The sequence below is a fragment of the Telopea speciosissima genome, chromosome 7 (genome assembly GCF_018873765.1).
Source record: "Telopea speciosissima isolate NSW1024214 ecotype Mountain lineage chromosome 7, Tspe_v1, whole genome shotgun sequence".
NCBI classification, from domain to species: Eukaryota; Viridiplantae; Streptophyta; class Magnoliopsida; order Proteales; family Proteaceae; genus Telopea; species Telopea speciosissima.
Genome location: NC_057922.1, coordinates 61708426 through 61718064, shown reverse-complemented (window position 1 = coordinate 61718064; position 9639 = coordinate 61708426). Strand labels below are relative to the sequence as shown.

At 39.1% G+C, this 9639-nt stretch overlaps 1 protein-coding gene across 2 annotated transcripts; it reads right to left on the bottom strand.

The window, feature by feature from the left end:
• On the bottom strand, positions 1-8572 carry LOC122667832 (beta-galactosidase-like). 2 transcript variants are annotated; one of them, XM_043864279.1, is made up of 20 exons: positions 8299-8572; positions 7980-8075; positions 7775-7887; positions 7605-7671; positions 7388-7480; positions 7124-7267; positions 6703-6791; positions 6460-6565; positions 6282-6369; positions 5749-5867; positions 5499-5663; positions 5079-5254; positions 4828-4937; positions 4590-4699; positions 4371-4481; positions 4170-4280; positions 3824-4029; positions 3401-3737; positions 521-589; positions 1-97 (listed from the first exon to the last, which is right to left on the bottom strand). In XM_043864279.1, the coding sequence occupies exons 1-20, from the start codon at positions 8479-8481 to the stop codon at positions 29-31; spliced, it is 2562 nt and encodes an 853-aa protein (XP_043720214.1). In that variant the 5' UTR covers positions 8482-8572; the 3' UTR covers positions 1-28. The 2 variants fall into 2 exon arrangements, with proteins under 2 accessions (XP_043720214.1, XP_043720215.1); XM_043864280.1 differs by lacking the exons at positions 1-97; positions 521-589 and adding an exon at positions 2095-2240.
• Between the last annotated feature and the right edge of the window lie 1067 nt (positions 8573-9639).

Genomic DNA, 9639 nt, shown 5'->3' with positions numbered 1-9639 from the left:
CCTTTTTTTCTAGTGTTATGTAGCAGGGCTATGTTGATGGATTTCCGACGTTGCTGCTGACATGCTTCTCACTTGTAAAGATTGTCAAGATAGTTTCCTGTCAAAATGCACATCAAGGGCGGACCATGAGCAAACACATGATGTAGAAGCACATTTTACTGCTGCTGCGAGGTACCTCGCAAGGATTTGACTCCCATTAATGAAGCCCATATTGATCTGCTGGTTAAATGTTTGACTGAAATATGAAGATCATGGACTCCAAAACAGCTTGGAATAAGTGCACATAACACTAGTATGGTTGGCTGCAAGAAAAAGCTCAAGAAGCCCAAATTCCATCGCAACCATAATGATTATCAAGCCTCCAAGAAGTATGATGGCCAGGCAATTGGATTCTGGCCCAAAGAATTCCATGACCACTATGTGAGGTATTGGAGTAAGATTTTCAACGGTTGTGCATCCACTGATATGAAAGCACCACATACTTTTAATCCCCAGAAAAATTGTTTATATAGAAGAATACCTTTGGGCATCTTGATTGGGTGTTCCCATTTTTTTGATGAAGAGGGATGCAAGCTGCTGCTTCGCTATGCTGCAAATGGTGAAACACTTTGGTCAGTGGAAACTAAAACTACTGGGTTTAAGTATATAAATAAGAAAATTAAATTGCATTATGGCAATCATGACTCAATTAGGTAGTCAGAAGAAAGTGGTAAATGGAAAGAGGCTGTGGTAGTAGCTTCTCTTGTTTTTTTAATTGATTTGATGTTATTGATGATATATCAACGCCCACATTTGAGATTGAAGGGAGCTGTCTTGATTATATTTGCAAACTGAAAGTTAAGGCTGTGTACTCCAACTTAGAACTGATGAAAATGAAGGGGGAGTTCTGATGCTAATGGATCTTCACAGTAGAATAGCATGGTGGAAGCATCAAGCTCCAGGAAAACTCCATGCTGACAGTGCATTGGATGATGTTTTTAGCGTTGTCTTGAATTCTAAAATATCTTCCTTTTGAGGCCTATTTCCAATGTTAAGCTTGTAAACATTGTTCTGGCAGTGTTGTCAAAATGTTGTGAGAAAGAAAATGTTTTATTTTCTATTGTTTTTCTACCTACAGTGGTTGCACAGGGAAAGGCTTTCAGATGTACTTGCTTGTGTTACCTACGAAGTGAAGTTGCAGTCTTCTGAATATAATACCATTCTCAGGATAGCATGGTAACACTACTCATACTCGTGTTTATTATTCCATTGTATAATGAATGTGTGTTTCTGGTCAAAACTCAAAAGAATTGCAATCTATAAGAGTGACAAAAATCTGGTTATGAATCTCACTCATAGAACCAAATTCAAGGGTTATACTTGCCAGGCAATCCTATTTGAAGTTTTGAACATCACATGGGATTCCCCTGCTCCCAAAATTATCTTCAAAGTCAATGTCAATCAGACCATTGTGATACTGATGACTAGGATTCGTTTATGGGTCAATCACTGGTGATGAAGTTTGAGTTTGAACATCTAAAATCTCTATTCGTAATCGATTCTTGAAAGTAAACACATTTATGCATTGCATTATGACTAGTTTGCAGAATGTCTCATTGGATGCAAGATGCAACATACAGGAATAATCTGCCAGTGTGTAGAACTTGAAGACAGATTTTTATTGATATTACAATGCTTAAAGGCTTTGAAATAAGCTAGAATTTTATTTTAGTACTTGTTCATACAAAGATAAGGCAAAAAGAAAAGAAAAAGGAAAAAATCCACCCCCCCCCGCGTCACAAGCCAACAGCTTACCCCTAGTTTCAATCCAAGGACTGGATTTTTAGCAGCCTGGACACAGAATCTAACATCTCAATGTGTACAGGGCAGTTTGACAAACAGCATTTACTTTATGTACATGATACTTCTTCCAACTCATCTTCATAATCTATACGGGATCTGGCAAAATGGTGTGTTGAATACTTGAATGCCAACTTCACCCTGTCCCAGAACCAAAACCAATGGCTTTGACAACCAGGGATGTATACACTTGAATTACCAAGAAACTTGAAAACCTTATTAAGATTTTATGTACCAAAGAAGAATAAATTTGTGATCTTTTTTTGATGTATTGTGCATGTTGTCAGCCATCAGCTGCAGACTGCCTCCACAGAAAGCTTCTTCCTGGTGCTTGGACAGGGATCTCCTCCAAAAACCTCTGGAGCTATTGTTACTGAGCATGTTTGCTGCCCAATGCACCTCTGCAAAAGAGCCTTATTGTAAGATTTTCTCAAGACCCTAGGAGAGAGAGAGAGAGAGAAGCGATGGTTCCTCATAAAAAAAAAGGGCAAAGGCTGGGCATACTGCAAGTGTACCATAAGCTAGGGCCCTATGTGTCTATCTCTCTTCCCCCCTTTGAAATGACCCCCTGCCCCTATTGTATGATGCTCCAATCCATGCCCCCCATTGGTGCTGCCCGCTAGCTTACCGCACACAGGCAGTGTGCCTATCCCTCTCCCCCCCCCCCCCCCCCCCCAAAAAAAAAGGGAGCAATAGTTGGGTGGAGATTGGGTAAATTTTCATCAGTTATTCAAATTGGTCAATTCATTGTTAGAAGCCATGAGTTTTGTCTAATTTTTATTCCTTCTATTATTGTTTTAGAAGGGCCATGAATGGACAAGACTTTATTCTTGGAGTTGGTTCAGGAGTATCTGACTATCCTTTGCAATCCAACTTTTACGATAAAATGAGATGAAGGATTAAAAAAACACCTCCTTTAGTGTTCGCATTTTTTTTTTTTTTTTTTTGGGGGGGGGGGGGGAAGGGGTTGGGGAGGAGAGAGAGAAGCAACTCTCCTCTCTGGTGGGAGTATGGTAACCAATTGATGTATGGACTTAGGTCCAAAGTTCAAGTAATCTCTCTAACTCATAGTAGGCCTTCAAAAGGCAAAACTTCTGACTACAAAAGGACTGATGGGGAATGATACTCCACAAAGTTTGGACTAATACCTCTCTTTTCATGGGTCTTGCATAAACCATCAATCGAGGATGCAAACACCTTCTAGTTGAAGAAGCTGATTCTACTGTCATTAGGTGGTTGCAGACAATTGGAAGTTCACACTTCAATTAGTATCTTTGACCCTTGCCTTCCTCATAAAGTATCTCAATTCCATTGGAAACCAAGTCGACCAACGAAACTGCTGACAACCTTGCCAGGGTGGTGTGGCCTAGAGTTTGTTATGGGCAATCTGTTACCCTGGCATTCAGTTTCACTTAGCTAGGTTTCCTGATGGCTTTTACCATGTATGGGCCCCATTTCTTCTAAGGTCTGGTTTTTATGTTATACCTTTCAACCTCTCATGAAAGATATATTCTTACAAGAAAATAAGAAAAAGGACATAGCGCCAGCAATATGAACCTACCTTTTCAAAAGCATTGTACGACTTGTGAGCATGACAACTGCCTTCCTGGAAGCTTCCACACACACCTTGTGGAGTCCCAAAGCTAGCAAACTTTATTGATGAGATTTTCTGCCCTGGTGCACACCAGAGATGTGCCTTGGGCCTGAGGGGTCCTTGAACTTTACCAGAGGCTTGCATCTGAAAACTTGTATGCGTCGGCTGCCCTTCAAAAATATCAGCACAGACGCTTGCTACTGTTCTACTCCCTAGAGAAATACCAGTAGGATCACCACCCCATTCTTCAAATACAACCAATAGGTTTCCAGTAGGGTTAAGCCATGAACGTGGAACATGATACCTGATGCCAGTAGCAGTGATCAGTTAGTTCATGGTGAGTGATCTAACCTCATGATCTATGTTCAAACAAAAGCAAACTTATCTCACCATCTTTGAGAGGCCTCTCCACAATTACTCTGGCATTTCGTCTCCTTATAATATCCAGCATAACTACAGCCACCACAGGTACCAGATGCTTTATATGCTGGCCAGTGGCGTCCAATGCTCTGACCATTTATCCAGATTTGACCTTTTCCCATGCTGTTCATATCTAAAGCCAATGGCTCATTCCCAGCTGGTGCATTGAAAATAGCCTGGAAATATAATCACAGAAGGAGATACATTTTAGCAAAATTTGTACTGTTTACATAGATTCATAATTTTGTATGGAATTTCAGAAAAGCAACATGAAGGCCTCATAACTCAGAAGTCATAACTGAGATTTTGTCCATACCTTGTACCATGTCAGAGGCTGCTTTTGAGCCACTTGTGATCCTTGTACCCACTCAACAGAAGAACTACCAGTGACTGTGTGGAGCCTCAAATCTTCTCCCTTTAAACCAATCTGCCAGGCACATCAAACGAAATTATTCCCTTTTCCAATGGCAAAGCAAGGATGTGAAAAATAAAAAGAAGGGATATTTGGAAAACAAACCTTGTAAGACCAATTCTGCCATGACAGGTCTCTTGTCCCCTCATTGAGACCATTCAATGTAACTGGACCGAGCACCCCAGCGTTCCATGTCTCAAAATGGATTCCAACGTTCTAATTTTCAACCAGAGAAAGTTAAAAAGCTTAAGACAGTCAGTATTTTCCCACCATCAGAATGCTCAAAGCAAATAAGGGGCAACAGAATAAGGAGAAAGAACAAACCGGGAGGCCAACAGATAAACTTAATAGAGAGATCTTGTTGATGCCAGCTCTCAGCTTCACACTCTCACTGAATGTCAGTTTTGGGTTCTCCAAACTCCCATAGGCGGTTCCTGCCAGAAAACAGGCAAAACTGCTCATCAGAAATGCGTAGGATATGGTAACTCAAAGTACAGACTGGGGATTATTATCTTGTAAAAGGGTCCATGTTCTTTGTAGAATTCCAGAATATTGTGCCCACCTGATAGCTCACTATTGATGAAAACATGCAAAGCATGGCCTGCTGACATCACCGTGAGGACAGGATATTGCCCATTGTTCAGAAACCCTTCGTTTGGATCTATCTTCACACTAAAAGAGAGGAAGGAAATGAAGAGAAGGATAAGAAACAAGAAGAAAATTTTGACAGAGAAAAAAAAGACGGATTTGAGGGAGGAGGACGGGTAGAGATTCCAGAAGAAGGTGAGTTGATGATGCGTTATAACAACTCACTCTGTCATGTACCACAAATAGTCCGTGGAATCTCTAGTGGTATTTATCTGCTCCTGCAACCCGGCGACTGTAAATGAACTGTCACTATCAGAGGTTATCTCTTCATTGTATGATTGCCAAGAGAATCCTAGGTCTGTCACTTGAGTCATCTTCATTTGTGCACTTTGGGCCCCAACCTGTGCAGAGATTCGTATCTAATATCATTAATCTTATTTCCAGCAACCTTTCAAGACATCAATATCTTCTGAACTTTTTAAGATGTTAAACCTTTTAATTATCTCTTTCATAATACATGGGATTTTAAATTACTAGTTGGAATTTTTTGCCATGAATAGATGATGATGTGAACAACATATCTACCAAACATGTAGGAGAAAATGAGCAAAAGAAGCTAAACTAAGCATAGAGCCTTTTGCTTACCCTTGCAGTGTTGAAAACAGTGTTCTTGCAGTCAGGAAGGATGCTTATGGACCAAGGAGGCAGATTGTAATTCATATTCCCAAAAGAAACTGTTGCAAAAGAATTTGAGTCATAGTTCGCAAGGAATGCAGCACAAGCTCCAGACTTCGACTTGAAGACATGAGCCTGGATGACAAATAAAAATTGGAGTCAGTGCCAAGACTAGAACTAAAAGTGATCATCAGGTTCCATAGAGGTGAACTGAACTAACCTCTTGATTGTTCCCAAGTGATGTCACAGTTGGATTAACAGAAACTAAAGCCAGTTCACAAAGCTTGATGGCTTTATGCAGATCTCTCAAATGGCCCCATTTAGGTTGTCTTAGTAGTCCTATGGATAGAATGAAGAATTTTATGACTTATGTCAGACATGATAAATGAAGATTAAATAAACAGCAGCTTCGCTATGGAGAATTCTTCTTCACAAAGCAGAGATCTAAAGTTTCATACATACACAGGTTCTTATTCCTAATTTCAACAAACATAAGGAGAAGTCAGGGAAACTGCCAGATTAAGTGGTAATATAGAGATCAGATATACAGGCAAAAACCATCATAGTCCTACACGTGTAGCAATTACAGAAGGGAGGGCTCACCATCCAATTAGCACTCTTCTTATACAGAAGAAAAAGGATCATAAGTCCTAAAAAAGCTTGATTACATCCTGTGGTTGGAGGAGTATTCTGTGGAAGAGATTTTGATAGACTAAAGGAATGCATCTAAGAGGCTAAATGCTGCATACATACCATATTCATCAATTGGAGCATCATAATCATAGCTAGTAGCGATGAAGGGACCACCGGCTGTCCGCCCAAAGTTTGTTCCTCCATGATACTGGTGCAGAGAGAGGAAAAGAAAAAAGAACTTCAGCTTTCAATTGATTCTGGGATAACTATGTACCAGGTATACAGGACTTAAGTGTACCATGTAATAGTTAACGAACGACCCGCCTTTCTGTATAAACCTTGCAACTGAAAATGCCACATCTTCTGCTGGTCTGTAAGGAACTGCACCACCAAACTCAGTAAACCTGCACATGCAACAGATGATGGACAATTAAGCTCTCAGTTCTGATTTCTTATATAGAATCAAAGATCATTAAAAGAAAAAAAAGTGCCCACCATTGGGCTTTTGGTAGTACATGGGAGGTATGAGTGGTCAACTTACCAGCCAGTCCAATTTTCTGTCCACATCTTGGGTTTGTAAGCTTTGTTAGGAGAGAACCAGTCACAATAGAAATCATTGCAGGTGTTTATCTGTTATAGGATCAACAAACAAAGATAATTAAAGGGAGTTTACAGTTCAGAAGATAGAGGAAATACAAATATCTTGAAGCACAGAGTACTCAATACAAGAACAGAGTAAGAAATTCAAAAACTGAAATTTTCAACTTGACTGGCAAGAAATAGACTCCTGGACATTTTGGAAAAAAAAAATACAACTTTTTTTAGGATGTTTCATGTCATTCATGGTCTCAGTGCTTATGAGTCACTATTTCTTAGTAATTAAAAAGTCAAGGTAAATATACAGGTACACAACATAACAGATAGATAGTAAAAGCTTCAAGGAAAAGTGCAGAGGCACTAACTATGGGATCAGGGGCATCATCTTGCTTGCACATGACCCATGGGACTCCAGTGCCAAGACCCACAGCCATTTCTGCTGCCCATTTCGTATAAGCCTTGGCAGTATCTCCAACTTCATACTCTACAGGTCCATATTCGTTCTCTATCTGCAGAAGTATTTGGAGAGAGGGTACCTCTCAGTTCTCAAATTCAACAAGGGAGGAACTGGGAAGGTAAGATTGTAAGAATGGAAAAGACTACATGGGTTGATCTTAATATTCCTTTACCTGAGACATAATTATTGGGCCACCCTGAGATTCAAACAATCTTTCTGCTTTCATCATATCCACAATCTTGTTCGTGAATTTTTTCATTTCAGCCTTCATCATAATCACCCAAGATCAATACTTAAACAACTCTCCCAATAAAATAAAAAAAAGCTACGGAATTAATCAATAAAACAGTTGAAAAAAGGGGAAATGGAAAGAAATTACAGTATCCAACCTTAAAAGGCTCATTGTCTGTTCTGAAACTCATTCCTGGGATGTATTTCAGCCAAACAGGGAAGCCCCTGAACCAAAACAGGACACATTGCCATTAGCATTCAATACAAGCAGCTCAAAAAAGAAGGGGGAAGAGAAAACAGAGAGCTTTCTAAAAAGATTTTTCATTACCCAAAGTTCCATTCAGCACAAACATAGGGACCAATCCGGAGATGAACATAAAGGCCAGCTGCTTTCACCAGTTTGATAAACCCAACCAGATCATATCTATCCTGGAAGTAATACTACACAAACAAAGTTTGGAGAAAAATGAATACTAAACCCTTGATCAAAATAAAGATGAGATAAATTGAAAAAGATGCAGAGTTTCCATTACATTGCCCTGAGAAGGTTCGTGTCCATTCCAAAAGACATAAGTTTGAATAACATCCAAACCTCCATCTTTGGCCTTCTGAATAAGGTCTGGCCACATCTGCAATCAACCCAATAGGGAAAAAAAAAATGCAGAGGAAACCCAGAGAATCAGTAAAAAGATAAGTGAGGAAGCTCCAAGAAAGAAATGAAGTACAAAAAACTCAGGTCGTATGGGAGTTGGGGAAGGAACTACGAGCTGGATGACTTAATAGTTAAGAGGTGAGGAAGCATAACAAAAACGAGAAAATCAGAAAGACTCACGAAGTACATTGCATTAGTACCTCAGGAGTGCTTCGTGGGTAGTGAATAGATCCTGAAATGAGAATCCTTCGCTGCCCATTGATGATAATAGCTTTGTCGTCGTAAGTCACAGAGGCTGTAACAGAAGAGAACCACGAAAACAAGAGCAGAAACAAGAATGCATTGGTGCCCAACACGTTCCACATTACAAGTTTGGAACCCATGACCTCTGCTTCTCAAAGCAATGGCCTTTCGATTTTTCTTCCTTTTTCACTTTTTTCTGCTTCGTTTTTGTTTGTTTCGAAGACACCTGTGAAGCGAGAGAATGAAAGAAAAAAGTATAGAAATATAAAACAGAGAAGGGGCTGCTATGTTTGTCTCTATTCTCTTTCTCTTTTACACTTTCTTCAACAAAGTTGCAGAGTAAGCTCAAGCTAATGCTGGGTTTGTTTGCAAAATGAGGAGGCTTTGCACCTGCTTTTATACTGGCAGAAATGAAAGGATGAAGGGCCCAAAAGTGGAAAAAAAATCCTCTCCCAAAAAGTGAACACGGATTGGGTAATAGAAAGCCTTGTATGCCTATTTCAGGTTGAAATAAAAGGAAATACAGTATATGCAAACCTGTAAATCCTATCCTCTACAACTCACCAACTTTTATCAAAAAATTTGTACAGAGATCATGAATTCCCATGATAGGACCCACTTTCTGATCAAGTTATACTTCGAGAATACTTCATCACTTAATCCAATTACTAAATTTTTTTCTTTGGACTTATCAAAACCCAAAAAATAAAAAAGTGGGTTTTTCATCTCTGGAGCTACTGTGTACTTTAGTAATCCATATTGAATGTTTGTTACGTTTGTGGAATTTAATGTGTAATCAAAATTAAAATAGTAATATTTATTGTCACGGGTTTCTCTCTGTTTATCACTTTTTCACTTGCTCATCTCACTATCCAAGTCCTAATCAATAGAAGAAGAAATAAAATAGTGTGCAAGAAACAGTAATGAACCCATTAGAAATCTGATAATAACTTGCAAAAGCAGAGGACCACTGGCTCTTTCTGTGAAATTTTAGTGCTATACCTTTTTTTGTTGGTAAGAATTTTAGTGCTATACCAGTTCTTAGTATATCTGCTAAAGTGTTTTCAGACTAAAGAATAATTTTCTATCATTTTTCAGAAAATAATAATTAATGAGGTAATTCAGTCCATTCAGAACTCATCAAACTTATGGTTTTACTTTAAACACAACTTCAAATTAGGAGTTAAAGTTTCCAAATGTAGTTGATTATTAGAAACACTAAGGCCCTGTTTGTTTGACGGAGACTTAGGTGGGGTGAGAGAATTGGAATGAGGAAGTGCTGATGGTACTTCAAAATC